The 24477-nt window shown below is 33.0% G+C and overlaps 2 protein-coding genes and 1 pseudogene across 4 annotated transcripts in view; 1 reads left to right on the forward strand and 2 right to left on the reverse strand.

Annotated features, from left to right (window-relative positions):
• The window catches only part of LOC144841412 (uncharacterized), a 30708-nt gene extending 24517 nt beyond the window's left edge, over nt 1–6191 (reverse strand). The window contains exons 1-8 of the mRNA XM_078697739.1: nt 6119–6191; nt 5372–5485; nt 4912–5034; nt 4078–4209; nt 2953–3054; nt 2444–2485; nt 1537–2049; nt 456–556 (exon numbers count right to left, since the gene is read on the reverse strand). Of these exons, the coding sequence (XP_078553865.1) occupies nt 456–556; nt 1537–2049; nt 2444–2485; nt 2953–3054; nt 4078–4209; nt 4912–5034; nt 5372–5485; nt 6119–6191 (1200 nt within the window). The remainder of the gene's footprint in view (nt 1–455; nt 557–1536; nt 2050–2443; nt 2486–2952; nt 3055–4077; nt 4210–4911; nt 5035–5371; nt 5486–6118) is intronic.
• A 4626-nt stretch (nt 6192–10817) lies between these two features.
• LOC144839582 (dolichyl-diphosphooligosaccharide--protein glycosyltransferase subunit 2-like) lies at nt 10818–23462 on the reverse strand. 3 transcript variants are annotated; one of them, XM_078695011.1, is made up of 18 exons: nt 23382–23462; nt 22552–22739; nt 22000–22095; nt 21519–21627; nt 21010–21073; nt 20258–20378; nt 20072–20161; nt 19447–19554; nt 18753–18821; nt 18244–18368; nt 17741–17950; nt 16897–17011; nt 16198–16395; nt 15638–15823; nt 14988–15063; nt 14328–14457; nt 13297–13321; nt 10818–11999 (listed from the first exon to the last, which is right to left on the reverse strand). In XM_078695011.1, exons 1-18 carry the CDS (start codon nt 23431–23433, stop codon nt 11988–11990), a joined length of 1974 nt encoding a protein of 657 aa, XP_078551137.1. In that variant the 5' UTR covers nt 23434–23462; the 3' UTR covers nt 10818–11987. The 3 variants fall into 3 exon arrangements, with proteins under 3 accessions (XP_078551137.1, XP_078551139.1, XP_078551138.1); XM_078695013.1 differs by lacking the exon at nt 23382–23462 and adding an exon at nt 23053–23080; XM_078695012.1 differs by lacking the exon at nt 13297–13321.
• LOC144841626 (5S ribosomal RNA) lies at nt 15260–15377 on the forward strand (annotated as a pseudogene).
• Nucleotides 23463–24477: the final 1015 nt, after the last annotated feature.

Genomic DNA, 24477 nt, shown 5'->3' on the forward strand with positions numbered 1-24477 from the left:
TTACTAGTTGCATTATGGGAGTATGTTTCCGTACGTGTTTGATCCAAAAAATGACTGAGGTAATAATGTGCAGCGCATTGAGAGCTTGCTTATATACTCTATATTAGAATTATTATAATAATAGATAAGGTAGGTAACACCAATAATGGTTAATAATGGTTAGTTTATGATGTAGATTAAAATAAACATATTATCAAACAAATAATACTGTCCTATACTTATTCAATTGTTTTTAGATTTTTTAATCTGAAAACAAATTGGAAATGCGCAATTGTAAAGGCTTATTTACACTAGGACGATAACGATAGACGATAAAAAACAGCATAAATGATTATCCTATAGTTCTAGAACGAAAACTTTTTAAATTTCTTTTGTTTTATGTAATAAAAATGCATGCTTATATATTTATCATCGATTGTTATCATCCTAGTGTAAAAGGCCCTTATAACCCTTACGTCTAGGCAATCGCAAAAGACCTCCTTCAGTTTTAGGCACATGTTAAGTTCATCTTGGCTAAGATCTTTAAACTTTACACAAGTCTCTATTATACCACATTCTGAAAGATGAGAATGTTCAATACAATGAATGAAATTTATCGTATTATCCATCACTATGCACTATCTTCAAAAATGACATTTTCATAGATTTTTCATTCTTTCCTTTCAAAATAAGAAGCAAAAGACATAAAACTGATCCAAAAACAAAAAACTGAAATAAAAAAAAAATTTAAATAACAGCGCAGGTTATATATTTAATTACACATAACTATTGTTGTCAAAAAACAAAACAAATTAAACAAAAGATGTAACGTATCCCACTTGGTATCACATGATCTTAACTGAATTCACACAATCCGTAATACTTTTGAGTTGTGGCAAGGCAAATGTGTTTCCTGCTCCTTTGTTTGGTCACCTAGGTAGGGGTCCGAGACCGCGACAGGACGAGAACGGATGGGGACCCTCCAAAGAAATTGCATTTTATTTGTATGATTTGCTTTATATTTAAAATGCGCTTTGAGCACTCTTGAGTGGTATGTGCGCTATAAAAATCTTGTTATTATTATTATTGTGGAATGCAATTGTTATTAAGTTTTTAAAACTAATCCCCTTATTTTGTAAAAAGTTGTAAAAAAAAAGAAAAAAGTTTCGATTTTCATTTGCAAAGTACTGTATAACTGTCTTCTATTTGCATGGACTGTGGTTCGTTTTACTACACATTTATTCACAATTACATTTTACAATATTTAATAGTATACCAAAATACGTAAAACATCTCACAAGTCTGTTAATACTTGTTACAAGGTGAAGCTTGCAAATGTGAACTGGGTATTACTATTAGAAAGCCAAAACGGTGGAACATTTTTCTATAATAATATCGATGATGTTACACCAAATTGTAACCAAATGTATATCATTAAAAAAATTACATAACCACAACCACACTTGCACAATATGTTTACTATATGCAGAATATTAAATTCTAGAACAAATTAAGACTGAGAAATCATGATTTTATTTTGAAGAATGAGCAAATTACCTGCACTTTCTACATTCCAATTTTTAGCCATGGTAAATGGATCAAATGTTGATGGTATAACACCATTATGGGCAGCATCATTTGATGGTAACCCATCATAGCTTCCACACATCCCAGTAACAGTTAACGGTGAGCCGGTAATAAAAATTTCAACCAAGTCCTTTCGGTTCCAGATAACTTTAAACAGATTCAAGTCATCAACCACAGTAACGTAATGAGAGGAAAATGTGATTGAAAATGGACCGACAGTTTGTGTTTTGCTAATAAGCTCATTGTTGTACATAACACCATCACTTCTCATCAGTATGGATTTCAGGGTCCCATCATCATTTTCTTGAACAATAATAGACATGAAATCAGTGTAGTCAACCAAAATCTGAAAAACATCGCCATCTTCGTTGTTGTCCACCTCATCATTTTGAACCAAAACATGACGACATTCGCTGTTAACGGAATAAACGAAGCCATCAAATGTGCGGTAATTCTGCTTGTCCCATACAGTACAAAAATCCCCTGAAAAATAACAAAATTACATATCAACGAATTGATAGTACATAGTTTATTATGCCAAAAAAAAAAAACACAAAAATATAAAAAAAAAATAACACTAATTAACTGCTATGTGAGAAGTACTTCCACTTACTCTAAAGCTCTGTCTACACTATTAACCTAATTTGACAAAAAAATGTTATGTGCACAAATATGGTAGTGATATGACATCATCATGTCCATATATGGGACATCGCATTTTTTTGTCACATAAAGTTTGATAGTGTAGAAAAAGCTTAAAACATGAATGTAAAGCTCTGTCTACACTATCAAAAATTACTATCTTTTTTCCACCCTGAAATGAACCTTCGAATAGTTGGAGTAGCAAAGATAAACAATTTAAATACATGTTACTTGCCATTTGGCGGAAGACTGGGTTCAGGTCTATATCCACTATTAACTGAAATAAAAAAAAAGATATTTGACATTAAAATGTTATACATAACATAATATTATTATTATTATTATTATACATAATTAATGAAAATGTTACATATGAAGTAAATATACATTTATCATATCAAATTGATATTTATAAGACAAATATTATTTACAAAATATGCATTTTTATACAAGAAATAAAAGTGGTGAAATCCCCACAAAAGATTTAAAAAAAATATCTATTAAAACGAGAAAAACCATGTTGAGAGATGTAGCTCATTGGAAGGAGAGACTCATTAAAATCGGTATAGAATATTCAATATATATTTAATTTTTTTAGTTGGATTAAACATCTTCTAATGTACAGTATGTATTTATTTAATATATATATATATGGACCAAACCGTACATGTTAAATAGGATTCTAAAATTGTTTTTACATTTTTTTTTTCATAAATGAAGAAATTAAACATTTAAAAGTCTTACGAGTTTCGCACAAAAATCCTTCAATTCCATCTGGACACTGGCAAACACCGTCTGTACAAGTTCCCCCATTTAGGCATGGATTGGGAACACACGACAGAAGCACTGAAGAAAATAATGTTAATTTATCATCATATAGAGTTCTGCGGTGCTGACGTCACGGCAGTAGGTGGCGCCGTTTTGTAGCTAGAAAACATTCAACCTGCCTGAGTGACTCCAAAGTCACCAATGGCTTGGAATAGGCTTATTGACTTACTTAATAATTTTCAATAAAAACAAACTAAAATTTCAAAAGATCACTAAATATTTGTTTTTAATAATCTATTTATTCTTCAACTACAGTTTAAGTTAAAAAGAATCAAGCCAAGATACATAATTTGATAGAAATACAGATCTATATAGTTTATCAACATAGTAGCATTGAACACATTTTTGGTTGCGCTAGCAACCATGCAGCGCCATCTATTGTTGTGATGTCACACCGCAGAACTCTATAGTGAGAAACATACTGATCAAATGCACAGGTTGATTTTATGCTTTTTTTCTAAAGCTCTGTTTACACTATCAAACTTTGTGACAAAATTAAAATGTGATGTGCTCATTTACAGTATGGACATGATGATGTCATATCACTACAATATTTGTGCACATCGCTACCATATCACACTTTTTTGTCAAACTAGTTTGACATGAAAAATGTGATGTGCCCAAATATGGTAATGATATACCCAAACAATAACATGGTAGTGATATGACATTGTTCATGTTCATATATGGGTACATCACATAAAGTTTGATAATGGAGACAGAGCTTAAGATCACAGCAGGTAAATTTACTACACTGAACTTTACTAGTCTGAACTATTTACTGCCGATATTATGCAAAAAGATTTACCATAACCCTTCTCACTTTGTATTCTATATGTTTAGGATAAGATTTTTCTTATTATGTTTGATAATTAAATATTATTACAAAATGGTCTGTTTCTACTTAACACTATGGCCAACCCCTATTTAGTGGACGCCTCTATTAAAGAAAAACTTTATTGGGTTCCAGTTGTGTCCTCTTAATGAAGGTCCAACTGTAGTAAAACGAAAATGTTGTGTAGTAATCTCAGAACAACTTACGTATTTCACAAAAATAACCGGTGTGTGTTGGTTCAGCACCTCCATTGCTACAATCACATGTTACGCTTTCTGAATCCGAGTTTTGACAAGGAGCGCCATTTTTGCATGGATTATTTTGTGCACATACGTCCTCTAAATGAAATATGAAGTAAATATATCAAAATTGTATTTAAATTAAAGGTAACTAATCATATTTCTATTAAAATTGTCATTAAAAAACAATCATTTCAATAATAAAAACACAAAATTATTCAAAATTGTTTTTAAATGACAACATGAACAAACCAAAAAATAGGTATTGGGTATAAAATCATAATATACCATTGGGGCACTAATGTCCTTGTATAATTACACAGTGTCTTCCAACTGCATATGTTGTAAAACGAATAAAATTGGAATTTCAAACACAAGTCGAGTGGCAGAGCTGTTAAGTACCGCAAACCATTTATACAATCGACACAGGTTCACGGCACTCCTTAACCATTGTTCAAGTCAAGTTCTGATGGTAGGACAAATCTTCTCGGATAAGGACTTAAAACTAGAGGCCCAGTGTACACATCTGGCTCGTGTGCACTCTAAAAAAAACCCAGTATATCTTTCGGAAGATTAGGAGGTTACTCGGGTGTACCGGTTCACTCAGCCCCTATGGTTGTGGACAGAAACAAACAGGCATATCCCCGGGTATAGTCCCAGTATTGACTTTTAATCTTGATGTAAGCCTCTCTCTAGCCAGTTCAGACCTTTATTTTCCAGGATTTCCCTGAGTGTAGTCCCACCCACAAAGTTTCATATTCTATGGGGGTGGGATTATACCACAGGATATACAGTACTTACTCAATTCACAGAGGGTGCCTCTATGAAATGTACCAGTACAGTTACACATAGAGGTATCTGATTCCGCATCATAATTGCATATACCACCATTTTCACATGGATCACTTTTAAAACATGGATCCTCTGAAAAAAAAAATGTTTTTAAAAACTGTTACTGAATTTGGGTTAATTTTGGCTAATTTACTGGCCACTGTCCGGCACCTTCCAATTAAATTAACCATGCTGGCTAAAAACATGTGACTCAGGTATGTTCTTAGAGTTCATAACGCCATAATACTTCAATTATAGTTTTTTTTGTAAGACAAAACAAAAATGTAATCCTTTCAAAATAAAATGATAATGATAATTTGGCCTTACTAGTGTTATAAATTAGACAATATTGTACAATAGAATGCATCTACACCATTGTGTTGAGTCCTAGTGGGAACAACACTTTACACTTGACCTCAGTTGACCTTACCATCACTGCAGGTATTTCCAGTAAAGCCTGTATTAGTACAATCACACTCTGCACTACCAAGACTATCAACGCATTTTCCATTATTCAGGCAAGGGTTTGGCTGACATGGATCAACTGAAAAATAACAAAACAAGACACTTTCTAGCTTGCAAACTGCCACTGAGCCTGTTTGCCAGGATGCTGGATTCAATTGTAACAGTTCCTCTAAAGCTATGTCTACACTATCAAACTTTATGTGACAACAAAATTTATGTGGCAAAAAACTTAATGTGGCAAAATATGTGACAACAAAATTGTATGTGTGCATATATGGACATGATGATGTCATATCACTACCATATTTAGGCATATCACTACCATATTTGGGCACATCACACTTTTGTTGTCAAACTAGTTTGATAGTGTAGTCAGAGTTTAAAAGCTTTACAGAAAATGAAAAGCCAGTAAATAACTGGTCTGACATTTGTTTTATCTATCTTTTGCCAAAGATAGTGCTTAAGTGAAAAACTGGTTTATCAAACTTTCATAAAGAAATGAACTTCCTTTATGATACACTATATATAAATATACTTATCAATAAATTAAGCATACACTCACAATTGAAAACCATTTAAATCATTCACGTGCATGTGAACGTGATGTCACTTTGTTGGGTTGTTGCACATGCTCTCCCTGTGCGCCTCCCCCACCTTGGATCCACCCCTGACTTTGTTGTTGTGTGAATTAAAAACCAAACAAAACACTTACGATATTCACAATGCACTCCAGCATAGCCCAGTCCTGCACAGTCACATTCATATGCACCTGCATCCAATACCATACAAATACCACCATTTTGACAAGAGCCACCATTTTCACACGCTAACGTAAAATATATACAGTAGTATAGTAATTATCAAAGGCAATAAATATAAAAAAAACAATGTTGTGATGTTTTACTTCCTCAATGATACACTATATATAAATATACTTATCAATAAGAGTAAAATAGTGCAATTTGACTACTGGCTCTTTCTATATATGGTAAAAAGAATGTAGAATTATTATAACCAACAACAAATTGTTTTTCTAGGTTTTGTTGAAAGAATTTGTTATTATTTTTATTATTATCAATTTTCTTATTTCATTTTTATAAATCATTCCCTACTAGCCTAGATCTGTGATAATTTGTAAAGTACATAGGCCTACCTGTGCCAGAATACGGATCTTCGGTTGCTTAAAAAAAAAATGTATACAATTAAAAATACAATTGTGTAGTGCTTATTAACTGTACAGTAAATCAAATATTCGAAACATAATTTATGCAAATTATTTATGCAGATTCATTAAAGCTTGCATACATTATAGGTGGCGTTTAACTTCCGCTCTACACAACGTCATCATCCGTCGGCACGCCAGTAAAAAAAAACTAGGCCTAGACGGGGAAAGCGGAGACGCGACGACATTGTTTTTGTTAGTTGGTCATTCCAGCTTTCCTCCGTTTGTTTGTACAGGCAGCTTGCCGTGTTTTCTGATAGTCTAGCTAGGGCTATAGCCTAGCTAGGCCCGACAGCACAAAGTGAGAGATGTTGCATATTTGATCTAAAATAATTCGATGTTAAAATAGTAACTTACACAAACAAAACACTAATCAGAAGGAGTAATGTTTTATACTCTACCAAGGAATATAATAGGCTAGGCTAGGCATCAACTCGCGTGGTGTTGATGGTGTGAATGTGTTGTATTGTGTCACTTGTGTGACGCGTATTTTGGTGTGCATGTTGTATAAAGGAGACCCAAAGCGGTCCATCAAAATGGTGACAGATAAGCGTTATCAGTGGTAAATTAAAAACCATAATAACATCTATATAGCGCCAATTTCAAAAATATGATCAGGCGCATTGTATCCTGAAATTTGCAAATAAAACAAAATAATAACAAGTACTCACCTCCTTCAATTGCTTGTCTTATAGCTGAAAAAAGTATAGATATTGAATAACGAATGTGAAAGACTCTTACACATTATTAGGCCTAAAACAATTTTGCTGTTTTTAATAGGTTAAAATTACATTTAATCCATTCTCTTCCATGGCCTCCGGTTGAATTAAATTACTGGGTTTCAGTTTGTTTTAAGAGGGACAATCGGGAATATTGGGATTGCTTCCATCATGTTCTTCTGTCCATACTTATCGATTAAAATTGGATACTCTGTATGTAATTAAACATTTAATACGCGCCTGACTGAAAATAAGCTCAGACTTGTTTGCGTCATTTCATAGCATCGTTTCATGTGCATTTCACACATTTCAACAATCTTGGAATATACAAAAAGTATTACTACAGTAAGTTTTTGATTAATAAGTATAGCGATATAAACAATAAAATACTAGACTTAAAGATGTATTGTCCCCCTGAAAAATAATTTTTTTACATTTTTTTTTTTAATATGCCATTAATGTCACATAGTTATTGAATTCGACCAAAAATTGGATCGAAAAAGATGTATTTACTTGAAAAAACTGGAAAAAGCAAAAAATTGCTGCCAATTGGCAGCCAATGGACTTTTGGTTGAATTTAACCATTTATCATGTTATTTTATAAGTGAAAACATTATTTTTTTCCGTTTTTTTTTTATGGAAGTGATTAACTTTATTAAAACAACAAAATAACCTATTCCTAAGTCTGATTTAATTTATCTTCATTTTTCATGTTTTTGGGGGACAATACATCTTTAATTATTGGTAAGATGTTTTGCCCTACTCTGACGTATACTAAGTAGGCCTACATTGAGATTGAGAAAAAATACGCAAGTATTCTCGGGTGGGACTCGAACCCACGACCTACAGATCACTAGACTGGCGTTCATACCACCTCTGAAGGGGTTAGATTTCGATCCCAAGTAAGAAACGGGTACTGCATCAACAGGATTATATTGTTTGTAACTACTGTGGCGGTAGCTTTGCGTCAGGGTGTAATAACATTGGTCAGATTTTGCCCTACTCTGACTGTACTTTATACTTTAAATACATTGAGAATACTTCAGAGTAGGGCAAAACATCATCATGTCCATTATGGGCACATAACATTTGTCACATAACGTTTGATAGTGTAGACAAGGCTTTAGATAACTCACCAAACTTATGTTCAGTTTCCTCCAGCAGATGCAATAAGTCTCTATACGTTTCCTCTAATTGTTCCTAAAAAGCGTTAGACACTTGGAATCAGTATTTTTTGCCCAACCGGAATGATTATTATAACTATGATCAAAGAACTTATAACACAAGAATCTCCTGTTCGTCCGAAGCGCGTAACAATTTCGAAAGGCATTGTGGGATAGAATAGAGCTATGGGAGGCGCCATTGCGAGCCATGGAGTAGGGCGCCCGCATCAAATTAGAAAGTCAAAATCATAGAGGGGTTCTGCTAATACTCTAGTGGGGGGGGGGGGGGGGGGGAGTAGAGTAATTGACTGAGGAGTGGGGCGCCCGCATCAAATTAGAAAGTCAAAATCATAGGGGGTTCTGCTAATACTCTAGGGGGTGCTGCTCCAAATTTGGAGGGGGCGCTGCTCCATGCTGTGAAATGGCGTCGCCCAGTTTGACCTTTTAACCCTGTACTTCCGATACTGTGTTTTGAATGCAAATTGAAGAACAGGAGATTCTTGTGTTAAGTTCTTTGCTATGAAACATTTATCAGCAGAATTTTGCAAAAGCTTGTTGTGGTTTCTTCTAAATATTGAAGCGTGCATGTGATAATATTGATTAGTGTAAATCGAATTTAAGAAATCATTTGTTTGTAATATTCACAGATGAATTACCTTGAAACATAAATATGAAATATATGGTGGGTGGGAGGAGTAGGGGCAAGTAGAAATAGTTTGGTATAAATATTTCGTTTACTTAATATTGTTTATTTTGCTTTTTTCTCGCCAATACTTCTATAATTTTTTTTTTGTATTTGTCATTGTTGAAGAATGTTCATTTGATGTATATTCAATCAAATATATAAATATACAAATATAGAAATGAGTTCTAACTAAGTTCTAACTTATTTCTCCGTCAAATAACTATAAAAAGGAAAACTGAACATAATGACAATAAGATACAAAATGATAGGAAAAACTAAACGAAAACAGTCATACATACATTATTTTTGCAAAAACCAAGGTTAGTTCGCTAATTTTTGGTTTTTGCAAAAAGAAACACTAACTCATGGATACTCAAAACCAGATGAACATTTTTAATCAGCCATACAGCATACTTATACCATTTTTATATGGCGTGGCGCCAAACAAATGAATTTCAAGGCGCATTTATAGATAACTAAAACTAATTTTTTAGAAAGAAATTGGAGAGTTTTTCTAATAACACTAGGCTACATACTAATAGACAATACTTACGTCCTCTTGTATTCGTTGATCAGCTATCGACGATTCAGCTACGGATGCCTTGGCATGATGGACATTTCGCTGGTGTAATTTTCTTTGCCAACTGCTAGCGAGACAAGCGAGTCCAGCTGATAAAATCAGGTAAGTTTGCAAAACAAACCACTTCATCTTGTCCGTCGCGCTTTGTAAGCTCTTCGTCCGCACCATCCGTATTTATATCAAATCATTTTATCAATTATTATGCAATTCGCAAAAGGAGTCAATTAATTGGTTTATACTTACAACAGATCATAATACATTGTGGTGATTGGTTTAAACTTTACAGAGTTGTTGTTACGTCATCATATGTTCATTGGTCACTGTATATCATGTGTTTAAATACATAGTTTTGATTGGTTAAAACTTAGTTGGTATTGATTATTTCAGTCTGTAGGTTTGTGTTAAACAATGCGCATGCGTAGATGCTTTTATTCGTATCGTCTCATGTATTATTTTATAGCCAGATGTCCACATCTGATGAACGTACTGTACTTCGGTGTATGTATACGATCCATAAATATAATGAAATATTATAGATTTTATTCTAAAAAAACATATGTTTACAATAAAAAATATCTTGTAAACAATGCCATTACTAAACGCTGAATAAAATAAATACATAACGCAGCTGTGAAGGTAAAAGTTTTGCTGAGCTAAGCAATCGGTGATGGCAATAACATTAGAAATTATACAAATAAATTCTATTTGTGAAGTTATTGCATAAATCGTTGCTAAAATACAACGGTTCGCCTGATTTTTTTTCTACACGCAGTTCATCGACGGACGGACTCGGTGAAATTTTTATTAAATCTTTCGCGCATATATATATATAATATATATATTATACTATTGGTTGGTTATCGCAGTGTGCAAATGGCGTCAGTTGACAAACACAAAGTGTGATGTGCCCAAATATTATGGTAGTGATATCATGTCATCGTGTACATATATGGGCATATCACATTTTTACCACATGGAGTTTTTGATAGTGTAGACAAAGCTTTAGATTAAGCTGAATGAGAAAGTCATAAAAAAAACAATATTAGAAATTTTGTGGGCAACCTTTAATTTATTCAAACTTATTGACGTAACAAATGTACATTCTTTCATTAAACATTTATTTTCCATTATATAGTTTTACAAACAACCAACCAAAGGCATCGTGATGTTAACACAGATGTTTGCACCATAGGGTAACTTATACTACGAGGAAAACCAAAAGGTTCATTTTGGTTAGTAAGCATGTTCGAAATTCACAGGTTGGAAGTTTCCAAAACTTAGAAATATCCCACTGCATTAAAAATGTCCAGAAATGAAACATAATATGAATGAAAACTGCCCCTGATAATTGTTTAAGTACTTTTAAGTACTAATTAATAATATCCCCCAATTAACATTAAAATATAGAGTCTATTTATTGAAAGATCTTTGTTGTTTCAATTTAACCAATGATATAATTTCAATTTAGTACAGTATATAGAAATGCTAAAACAAGACACGATAAAACTTCTGCATTAATTTAAAGCGAAAATAAACATACAAATTAAAAGAAAATTAACAAGAAAAATAAGTAAAAGTTTCACAATTTCATTTTGGTAGTACAGAACCTAGAATGACTGTATTTGCTGTCTTAAATTTGATTTTTTTAAATATGGACAAAAGTCCGGTTGATGTGCATATCAGAGAATTTAGAATGGCAAACACAATGATAAAGTAATTGTTTTCTTTTTTTCAATTAATACAATTGCTTATAACTATTGTACATGATCCTATTGACAAACATATGTATGAAAAAAAAAATATCTGCGTTAACCTATTCTTGGTACTGTATCTAGAACTTTTCCAGGCTGTAAATACAGCATCTCGTGTATCACATGTGATCCTGTATCATAGCTGACACCACCCACATCCTAAATTTCAATGACACATGTGGAGATACAGTAATGAGAATCCGGTAGATTTTTGTTTAACATAGATTTTATACAATAAGTAATTAGCTTAAATGGGTGTTGTCAATAATACGCTGGGAATATGCATCCCGAATTTATCAGCATCTGACATAATCAATACGAAATACATAAATTACAATGTGTTTATGTTGAATCCACAGGTGTTTGGCAGTCCAATGACAATTGCGTTAACTACTGGTTCGGTGTTTTAAAATCCAGAATTTGTGAAAAACTATCTAGTAAAAGTTGAAAACCTTCTTCCTTCATCTTAACCCCTGAAAAATAAAATAAAAATGTGATTATTGGAAGTCAATGGAGCTACACCTAAGTGGTTATGGTACTTGTCTAAACCTCTCTCTACACTAGTGATGTGGCTAAATATGGTAGTGATATACCCAAATATGGTAGTGATATGACATCATGTTCATATATGGGCACAGAGACAGAGCTTAATATTCAAAGATTGTCTAATATTTGTGGTGAACTATTTTATTAGATATATAAAATGTAAAATTACTTGGATTTATTAACATATTACTTTCTAAAAGAAATACAGTAGAAACTCATATTAATGGGACACTTTTTCGACCCAACAAAGTGTAAATTGTATTGCCCATCATTTGTTTCAAAGGAAAGGTATAGGGGTGTCCCCTTACTAGGGTCGTCCCTTGCATAGGGTGTCTCGAAAGGAGCTGTATACAAAATCATTACAAATTAATATAAACAATTTATGAAATTAAATTAGATCAATAAACACCATGCACTAATTAACAAAAAGTCACATTATCAAAAATAATCACAATTAACTAAAAACAAAATTTACATTATTCACACAAAAACATTACATTTATCCCCCTGAAAAATATAATTCATTTTAAATGTTTTTGTAGAATATGCCATTTTAATGCCATGAAATAGTTATTAACTTTGACCAAAAATTGGATGGGAAAACAAATATTTACCTGAAAATCTGTAATTTAAAGCAAAAAATATTCAAATTGACTGGAAGTCAATGGGGGTTTTTTTCAATTGAATTTTAACCATTTATTTTTTCTTTTCATAAGTGACAAACTTTAAAGCTTATTTTTACTATTTAAGAGAATAACTTTATTCAAACTTCAAAATGACATATTCAAAGTCTTTAAAAAAAAATTAACCTTCATTTTTCATGTTTTTGGGGATAATACATCTTGAAGTACATCAATAGGGACTATGAAACAATACATCAGGAAAACCATTCGAGCATGACTACAAAACCATTGAAGCATAACTAGGAACAAATTTGTGTCACATGACAGGTTCAATCTAATTACCAATTTGACTGAAGAATTTGTCTAGAATGGTTAGATTATAAACAGGTAAAACATCATTATGATATTCATAAACACCTTAATTTAAAACATGCACTAAATTATGTAATGTTTTATTGACAATGTTAATATCTTTGTGATTAAAAAAAACACCATGTTGAACTGAAAATAATATTTCGCATGCTGCACTTCATAAATTTTTGAAACCATAAAACGAATATCATCATGAAACCGAAACACAAACACGTTTTGTAACATGTACCTTATAACGTGATGACCGTGCTAACCTAAGACATTGATAGCAACAAGAAGAATGAAACAAGATTCAACATTTTAAAACACATAGAACATTCAAAGATATAGCTAGAAGAATCTACATTTAATATATATCACCAGGCAGTTTGGAATTTCTTTTTCATTTTTATTTTACTTATGTTTTATTTTTATAAAATTGTATGTAAAAGGGTCCTGCAAAAAAGAATTGTAAACTTCTTTATGCAGGATCATCAATTACATACTGAAATTAGTTAATAATAAGTTGACAATGACAAAATAAATGTGAATGAATGAATGTTCAGTGTCTGTTGTGTTTATATATATATCCACCCAGGCAGCACTTGCCAGTTCTTATGCTATGACGTTATCCAAATTCCTTGCACTGATGAAGGGCTAGTGTTGCCCGAAGGCTCTGCTAACTTTTCTGGCTGTTTTACTTTATCGTTTTGATTTAGCTTTTTGCTTTTTATTTTTGTATCTCCATTGAGATCCAGCCACTGATACCCACAGCATTGTCATTTTTTCAGTAATTTGCCTTTGGATTTATATATATATTTGTATACGTAAATACATACAATATTATATACCAGTTCATTCAGTTGAACATTTCCAACAAATACTAACATTTAATAATATGCAGGATTTCTATTAATAATAGGGTATATGTTCTTCCAATGAATATGTGGTGCTAAAAACAGACTTTTTCTTAATACTATAACATAGGAAATGCACCAAAAGCAAAATAAATTTTACATAGAAAAATACTATTTTGTAATAGTATACATAGTTACCCAATAAATGATAATAAGTCATTTAGTAATATTTTTATGTTATAACATCACGAATAAGTCCACTTTTTTTTTTAAAAAAGGGCCTTTTTCTCTCTGCTTAAAAAAAATTGGGTTTTTTCCAATGTTCTTCGAAAGGTTTACATTTTATAATTAAACAAAATATATTTTAAATCCGGAGTGCCCCTTTAAAGCCTTAAGTGTGAGAGGTAAAGGGTAGTGTACTCACTTTCTCGCTGCAATACTTCCAAGTAGACGATTACCACAAATAAAAGTAACAATGCCTATTATTGTTAAGTAACGAATAGTTTGAAACATATTTAGGTAAGACCAGTAGCAGTAGAAAAGACCAAAAATAGCTGAAAAAAAACCCAATTATATTTAAATTATAGTGTTTGAAGTTCACATGATAAAGATATGTATGATTGTCAGCAAATACAGCTCCTTAAATTAATTGCTGTTTTTTATGCGAGCAATGGGATTAGATCACTGCAAGGTGTTTGTGAGTGACCAGTAGCATATAACCAATCAAGGCTGTAGCGAGAGGTTAAAAATAGACGAGGCAAACGTGCTATAAATATTACTATAATATAAAATATCTTTGCTGGGGAATTGGGGTGGATAGTGAAAATTGAAAATTTCAGACCAAGTGAACGCCTCGTATGCTGGCTATGGCTAATGTATCTAGAACAATATATAACAGAAAAATTGATGTTTCGGTCAAAATACATTATTATTAACCTATGTGTTATGGCTATTTAATCCATCATCATGGTCAACTTTGGTAGCGCCTTGACCACTTCTAGTGGATATGTGCGCTTTATAAATTATTATTAAAAACGTAATCATGGACAATTAACGGAGATGAGGGCGACATAGCAATACTCACCTCCTAAACCGACATGGAATCCGACAGCACTCAGAGACATGGGAAAGTTGCTTAGGTTCACCCCAAGCTTAGCCCACTGCAAAAGAAAATAATACAAAATATTTCATTTTTAAAAAGCATTAATGCTAATAGGTATAACAACATTTTTACAGTATTTTGCAGTGCACACTCGAATAGACAAAAATAAAGCAATATTTATTGGAGTCCTTTCAAACAAAACTGCTCCATATGGGTATTTGGTATTAATATATGTAAAGTATTACATGTTCAATATATACAGTTTTACCATGTTGAAACACCGGTTCTCGTCAGATCACCGAAGTTAAGCAACGTTGGGCCTGGTTAGAGTATGGATGGGAGACCATCTGGGAATATCGGGTGCTGCATACGGAGCATTGGGCATTTTAAATCAGTACTACTGACTCTTATGGCAGCCCCTGCATCTAGTATCTACCTCAGATGCATTGGCCCATGCCTTTCCTCTGGTCAAGCTGGACACTAGACGAGAGAAGCCCTTGATTAATGTTAGGACCAATCAAGATGCTTTAAACAGTCCTGGCTTAGTTTGATCTATCATTCAGATGAATGTAAAACTAATTGACTAAACATGTTGAATGCCTACAATAGATACTGTAAAATGGAGAACGTACCAAAGCTAAGAGGACAAGCAAAGGTACTGCAATAAGCCCAGTGAAGAGGCTCGACACGGTTTTAGAAGGACGCTTCTCTGGCACACGGAACATGTGATCAATGACCGGCTTAGGCTCATATGGGCTTGATGCCACTTCTGGGGCTTTCCTACTTGGATCCTCATAAAATTTCAAGTTTACATCAGCCTATGGAAACAGAATAAATGGGGTTCAAATATATGATTTTGAAGCAGCAGAAAATAAGTGATAGTCTACCTGTACCTGAGTATGTTATCTGTAGATGCTCTTCCTATTACAATTTGTCTCGTTTTCGTTATTATAATGAATTTATTGCAATGTAATTTAAGTAGATTTGTTCATAATGTCAATATATCATTTTTATAATGTATTGCACGACATAGTTAAAGCAGATATTTAATATGTGTAAAATAAAACCAGCGATGTTTTTAGTACTATTGCGTAGTCGGTTCCCACTTGTGATTACACAATACAGCATTTTGCGTCAATACGTTGTTGCGTTACGTCGCTAGTGGGAACCACGCTTAACCAAAAATACTTACAACATGCCAGAGGAATGGGTTCTGAATAGACGCGTCTCCAATAATCAATTCCATTGAGTATTTTCCAGAGAGGGCATTGAAGTGGTCTCGACCACTCTCAGCAACATCCAATTTGAAAGAGTATTGTAGCGTGTCAGTTCGATCCGAGGTAAAGATCACTTCCTGTTTAGTCTTTAGATTTGCCATTCGAATGAAAGCCTGCAAAATAAACAACAACCATTTCATTTCTTGTTAACTATCGGAGTGATATATAAATAAAAATAAATTTATCTCGAATTTTGATCAATTTTATATGCAAAAGGATATATATTATGCTTGCCCACAACACTTTATTCAAAAGGCAAAGGTCAAACACCAAACTTGACCTTTTTATGCTCCAGTAGGTTGTAAATTAATGGGATTTTGCAAATCAGTACTGGGGTAATAATGTTCAGCGCTTAGAGGTTTCACAACATTAGGCGCTATTTAAATCAAGGATATTATTATTATTATCATCATACATATTTCTGTTATTCTTCGCTCTTAAGGGTCTTTCACACCTGACAATATTTTGTTTTCATGCTCCACGTGGCTATGCACGAATCGATATGCGAATATTAAACTTAGAGATTTAAACATTGACGTTATATTTGAATTGCTGGACCGGACCCGTGCTAGAACAGACGCTTTATACAAAAACAATTAGAAACAGATTTTTACCTGATGGACTGGCATTGGTTTGTTGGTTGCTTTGTCTTTGAGAACAAACTTAAGCATGACATTCTGATGGTAATCAGCATCTATAGGGGATGCCACTTTCTTTGGGTGCTGTACACTGCAAAAAACAGTTATATATTTATGATTAATCAAAGATTAACTGGCTCTTAGCCATAAGGTTTAAGGTAATACTGGCTCTTAGCCATAGGGAATAAGGTAACACTGGCTATAATCCATAGAGATTTAGGGTAACACTGCCTCTTAGCCATAGAGATTAATGGTAACACTGACCGAGTCATAGGGATTAAGGGTGACACTGGATCTAAGCCATACGGATTAAGGGTAACATTGGCTCTTAGCCATAGAGATTAATGGTAACACTGGCTCTGAGTCATAGGGATTAAGGGTGACACTGGCTCTTAGCCATAGGGATTAAACTTCCTAACTTTATAGTTGTTGTTTTTTATGTTTTTGGCAATAAAGAATAAGAATAACATGACATTATTCTTTCAAATTGTGGACCGCTATCTTTATGGAAAAATTACCTGTGTGTTGCACAAATGGCCAGGCCTTGTCTTTTGAAAATCATAGGTGTGCTACAAATTGCACTCCTCAATGCATTCAGGGGTGCTGTAGGTGTGCTGTTTGTATTTTCGTGTGTAGAAGTTGACCAAATTTAAGAGTGTGGTAAATCGCACTCCTCAAGGGCAGTTTAGGAGTGTGTTAGGTGAGTGATCGCACTCACTCGCCTTAAAAGACAAGGCCTGAATGGCATACCAAGGTATGGAAGATATGAAGTACAACTACTGTACTCTTATAAAAAATGAAATATCAATATTCAAATTACTTCACGGTCTTGGTTGCAATACTCTGATCCCTGTCAATCACAAGAAGCTCCACCCCTTCAACTATGACCTCTGTAACAACCTTAACAGTAATGCTGCCCTCTGATAACCCAATGAATTTGCTGTCTGGCTTTGTGAGTTTACCAACCAATGTGACATCATAAAAACCAGGGGCTGGTTTGCTTTCCAGGAAGTTCAAGTCAAACTTTGTTCTATATGAAAAATAAAATCATGTTTAAGCATTCACAATCTGATTCCGAGACAAATTAAGGATGACATGACATTTGAGCAGTTTTGTGGCTTTAATATTCACAACACATAGCTATGTTACGGAAATTGTTATTAGAGTTACTAAGCACTAAATCATCTGCCCATACCGGGCATAAAAATGATGAAATAAAGTACTAATGGCATATCCTTTGCATTTACGGAGAAATTCTACATAAAATCAAACAATATAATATTTTACACAAAAAAATAAATATGTAAATAAAATGCTTCTTACTTATCGCCTGTTCCTGCAAGTTTCTTCTCAGTAAACAGCTTAGATCTGTCCGATTTGCGAACAGCTGATTTGGTTGAAACGGACAGCTGACCAATAGATCCGGTCATAAGGTCAGTAACTTGTACCTGTAAGAATGAATCATATAGGTGTCAATCTTTCTTTCTCCTTTTAACAGGCTTCAAATGATAAAACTTATTAAGCTATGTCTACAATATCAAACTAGTTTCAAAAGTGTGATGTACCAAAATATGGTAGTGATATGCCCAAATATGGTAGTGGTATGACATCATCATGTCCATATATGGGCACATCACATTTTTTTGTCACATAAACTTTGATAGTGTTGACTTTGATAGATGTATAAGAGAAACTATACATAAATAAAAGTAGTTTTAAGCCAGTTAGAATAGAAAAAGGGGAAAAAATAAGACAAAATGAAGAATAAATATTCAGAAATGAACCAGGAAATAGACTCTACACCTCTAGAAACAGCTTTTCATAACACTTACAATAATCTTAGGCTGTGCTGGGGAGACTGTTATGCTGCTTGCGAGGCTAAAGCCCACTGCAACGAAGAACTACAAAATAACAACAGAAATTATTAACAATAAAATTTTAATTTTGTACTTTTCTTTACTTTTCTGTCTTTCTACCTGTTTTTTGTTGGTAGCAGTGATCAAAAACATATGGTCAGAAAATATTGTTAATTGTCCAGACAGATATTATATATATTATATTTACTCTCTACTTTGTCCAAGTACTCTCACTTGCACTGATGAAGGGCTAGTGTTGCACGAAATCTCTGCTAATATTTCACTGCTTTACTTTATCGTTTTGATTTAGCGTTTTGCTTATTTTATTTTGTATCTCCATTGAGATCCAGCCACTGATACCCATAGCAGATTTTTCTTGCAATTCACCTAATTCATCCAGGCGACGAGTTCAAATGTAGATTTTGTTTATTTTATTTTATTTATTTTTTTTTTTATTCAATTTTAGGCAAATTGCCAAGGATAACCACAAGTGAACTCAATCACTGTCCTTCTCTTAAAGGTGGTGGAAAGTAAAAGTACGTCAGGAAAGTACACACATAAACACAAGATGCTCTACATAAACAAAGACCTATTACAAGTCTTTGGTAGTGGAATTGCAAATTGTCATGAGAAAAAATCCCAGGACTTGAACCCAGTTTATGTCACTTACTTTGTTATTGGAGAGGGCTTTTGTGGCAAGAACAACCAAGTAAGCATTGCGCACGTTCTGTGTGGTCTTTCGGCTCAGAATATAGTTACCAGCCATCACAACTTGTTCCTTAATTCAAATATATAATATAATATTATAATAATATAATATACAATATGTATAATATAATAACCAGATTAAATAACTTTAAATTGCCTTCTGAAAACCAGACTTTCTAAATAAGAATAGGTATCATACTTATACTAGCAACAATCATTTTAAGCTCTGTCTACACTATCAAACTACTTTGAAAGTGTGATGGTATGGTAGAGATATGCCCAAATATGTGTGATGTGCCCAAATATAGTAGTGATATGCCCAAATATGGTAGTGATATGACATCATCATGTCAATGGGCACATCCCATTTTTTAGTCACATAAAGTTTGATAGTGTAGACAGAGCTTTAGGTAAAATTCAAAAAGGCCATTGTCAATTCAAGACAACAGAAGTCCTTTAGATACAAAAAGATAAAAAAGAATTTCTTTGATAAATAAAGTTGCAATCATCTGGACTTATGCAAAAAGATTCATAATTCCCAGAGTTTCTTGTTTTGGAAGTCACTGGTTGAATTTAAATGTACTCACCTCGGTCAGAGCTGGTTTCTTGTTTGTCTTTTCTGAGATCTTAACACTTCCATCAATGAACATAGCCGATGGTAGGATACCGCCTTCAAACTAAAAACAATCAGTACATCTTGAATCGTTAAGAAATAAATTAAATTATCTTTTTTGCAACATATCCTCGGCCAAAATAAAAAATAAATACGTTACCTGTAAATAAACATCATCTATTTCGTCTGCTTGTGCAGCAATATCTTCAACCGAATTCAAATATTCAGTTACATCTGTCTCTGCAGACAACTTAGATGCAATATAAAGACCATATATTTGACTAGAAAGAAAAAATATACATTTAATTATGAAGAAATTTCGAGAACAGAAAGGGGAATGATAAGAAAGATGTGAAAAATAGATACATACAATACAAGATCAAAGGATGTATTAAAATTGGATAAACCCAAAACAGAATATATAAAAATGTTTTCATATCGTGGTACTACATTATGGAATACTATAGAAAAACCAATGCAAAATGCCACAAATTAATACTTTTACAAAATTATTGGTGTAATTTTTTAAAATATTTTTTTACCCCTAAATTTAATTAATGTTTCTGTATTGTTTTCTCTTTTGTTATTTTAAATTAGTAATGTATGTTGATCACAGCTTTGTAGAAGAACACCTTTGTAGTGATACAAGCATTTCCATGTTAAAATAAAGTATTTATTATTATCATGGTGGTGTTAAGCTGGCAGAAAGTATATATATATAGTGTAGACTGCACTTAAAGAGAAGATGAACCAGTAAGAGAGCTTGGCATTTAGAAGTTGAAGGTAGAAAAGACAAGACTTAAGTCAATATATATTTAAGGATATTTTTTAATGTTTTTCTTATTAGCCTAAGTGTAAATGATGAACATGGCCACAGGAGAAGTGACTTTTTTTTCAATCCATGAACCTTACCTTAAAAGGCTATCATCTTTTTTCAATGCTGCTTTCAGAAACTTAGCTACATCTGCTGAATTAACTACAACAAAAAAAGAAATAATTTATATGTAAAAATTTAAATATAATGACGTTATCCAAGTACCTTCACTTGCACTGATGAAGGGCTAGTGTTGCCCGAAAGCTCTGCTAACTTTTCTGGCTGTTTTACTTATCGTTTTGATTTAGCTTTTCGCTTTTTTTTTTTTGTATCTCCATTGAGATCCAGCCACTGATACCCACAGCATTGTCATTTTTGTCAGTGCTTATTTTTTTTTGTATCTCCATTGAGATCCAGCCACTGATACCCACAGCATTGTCATTTTTTCAGTAATTTGCCTTTGGATTTCTAAATATAATAGTAATTTATTCTATTTATAATATTTTACCCAGTGGCCTTTAAAAAAAAATCATTCAAAGAACTGAACTGTCTCTTTTAAACCGGGTAATATTGTTATCAAATTTTAAATACTGAAAATGTTACTTACTTGGAAATTTCAAACTATCAAGAGCAGATACTGCATAAAAGAGTGTTGGAACATCCGCACTCTCATTTAGGGCACTATTTAAAGTTTGCTTGGCTTGGGCAGCATTTAACTATAGACAAAATAAATTATTATTCCATTACATACACTATTCAATATTAATTTTATAAGGAGATGGATATCTATGTTGTTTTTGCTAATTTTAATTGTATTATATTTTCCTTTGTAATGTCTTATATGATGAAATAAAAAAAAGATTCAAGGTTTTTACAAGGGGTCATGTGAAGGAGTTTGTAAATCATTGTAGCTTGGTGGTTGAGATGCTTGGCGACCAATCCAAGGGTTTGGTTCCAAATCCTGTCTGGTGTTAGGAATTTTGTTCTCAAGATAAAATAACTCCACTTTTGACTTGACTGTTGGAAATCCTTGACAATTTGGCTAAATAAATTATATAAAAACTTCTACCATGTGTTTAGTGACTTACCTGGCAGTTACCAAGTGCTTTCGCTGCAGCTGTTGCATGATACAATGACTGTACATTACTAACATCTACTTTAGCTTTCAAAAAAGTGCAAGCATCCTGTAAATTAAAAAAAAAAACAAAAGTTACACCGGAATTTTTCCAATGAGCAAATTGTGAGCTTCTTATTTTACCATTACTTCCTATTATGATGCTATAAGATGATAACAATGTATATGCACATTATATAACACACATTAATTACATTTTTAAAAGTTGACATTTCTTCCAATAAGGTCAAAGCACAGTGCTTTATGATGTTGGCATAATCCGAAAAACATTCCTCTAGGCAAATGGTGGGAAAAGACGATGATGGGTAAAAAAGACGGTGGTAAGTAAAAGACGGTGGTAAGTAAAAGACAATAGGGAGTTTTAAAAAAGCACTAGACCACACCACTAAAGCCAGCTAACCAAATGAAAATATCGGTGTTAAACTTTTTACATGAGTTTAATAAAAATGTGGATGCATGATTTTCAATTGATCAATTCCGTTTATTCTGCCAGAATCCTATATACCTTTGGAGCAGGAGCACTGAGCAACGTAAGCCCAAGGATTGAATAGTGAGCATGCGCCAGGTCCGTAAAGGGTTGAGCCTGCTCAAAAACTGCTCTAAGTCTTGCTTGATCTTCTAAGGTCAAGGTTGAAATAGGTCGTAGAGCATGCCCAGTTATGGCAAATGCTAGTAGCAGTAACAAACCAATTCCTGTGAAAATAAATGATACACATACTTCCATCATATCTGACCTAAAAATAAACAATCGGCAGACAGCTGTAACCTAGTATGTTAATATTATTTAGGCCTTTAATTTTATAGAACAAATTGTTAGGCCTGCTAGCTGAGGCTACAGTGTCAGTATGCCCGCTAGCTAGCTAGATTGAACAGCCTGTTTGATTTTTCGTAAAAATAAAATACAGTACAGTACAGGATTCTGCAGCAGACTAGACGGTATCAACTATATCATTTATTAATTATTTAATAGTCCCAAAACATAAATCAATTACTTAAATGTACTAACTGATAACAAACATTGTGAAAGACGATGGTGCAGTATACTGTGTACAGTCCTTGCTTAACTTAGGCCTGGCTACCTGGAAGACACAGGGACCACAGTGGGTACAACCCGCCCTCTCTCGTTTGTCACACGTGGCATCAAACAAGGAAAACAGACGAAACCTGCAAGCTGCAGGCCTAGCTTTTTGTTCGTACAATAAAATGCTATTTATAAACTCAGCAAATCTATAAACCAGTTACACACAAGAACATTTATATTTTGCATGCTTTTACATTGCTTTAAATACAAAGTGCAAGCAATAAACATAAATATAACCCGACTATTTTACGTACCTTTCGCCATTCTACCGGTATTCCGATCCTCGCGGGTTGAAAGATCGCACATCCGGGAGATTTAGTATTGCCTCAGAGTGGATCCGTTATAAAAACAACCTGAAATAGTTCAAGGTTATTACACGTGTGCCGTTCGCGTGTCATAAAAGTACCGTCATCATAACGTAGTTGATTACCTTTTTCGATAATATCTCCAATTAAATATAAAAACACATTCATGCACTGTATTACATAATATTTATTACAAACAAATCATGAAAAGAAACAAACTTTATGAATAAATTAAACGTTCAGTGCAAATAAATCGTTTTTATAAGATTAAAGATGTATTGTCCCCCAAAAACCATGAAAAATGAAGATTAATAAAATCAGACTTTGAATAGGCAATTTTGTAGTTTTTAACAAACTCCGTAACTTCTGTAGAAAAAAAACAGAAAAGATAATGTTTTCAGTTATGAAATTACAAAATAAAAAAACGGTTAAATCAACCAAAAGCCCATTGGCTGGCAGCAAATTTGACTATATTTTGCTTTAAATTACATTTTTTTCAAGTAAATATTTTTTGTTTATTCAATTTTTTTTCAAAGTCGATAACTATTAAGGTAACATTAATTAAATGGCATATTCAACAAACACAATTTTACAAAAATATTTTTTCAGGGGGAACAATATATCTTTAAGAGGAAAACAAAATGAATATATAATTTGTGACATAAATGATATATTTCTGTCACAAATCATAGGATGATATAGGAGATGGGAAATTGGATAACATGAAAGTCATATTATTTAAATACCAATAGGAATGGCGTGACATCATCCTCCACAAGACTGGGTAATTTAGAAATCGTAAACACCCTCTTCCCAAAGTTTTCAGTATACGTGCACACAGAACGTTTGTAGTCGTATCTATACCATGTGTGGCGCTCACTCTTAAATTTAAAGATGTTGTCCCCCATTAAATCATGAAAAATAAAGATTTTTTGCTTTAAATTACAGTTTTCTCAGGTAAATAATTTTTTTTTTCGATCCAATTTTTTGTCACAGTGAAAAACTATTATGTGACATTAAAATGGCATATTCAACAACAAAAAGA

The sequence above is a fragment of the Antedon bifida genome, chromosome 4 (assembly GCF_963402885.1).
Source record: "Antedon bifida chromosome 4, ecAntBifi1.1, whole genome shotgun sequence".
Classification (NCBI taxonomy): Eukaryota; Metazoa; Echinodermata; class Crinoidea; order Comatulida; family Antedonidae; genus Antedon; species Antedon bifida.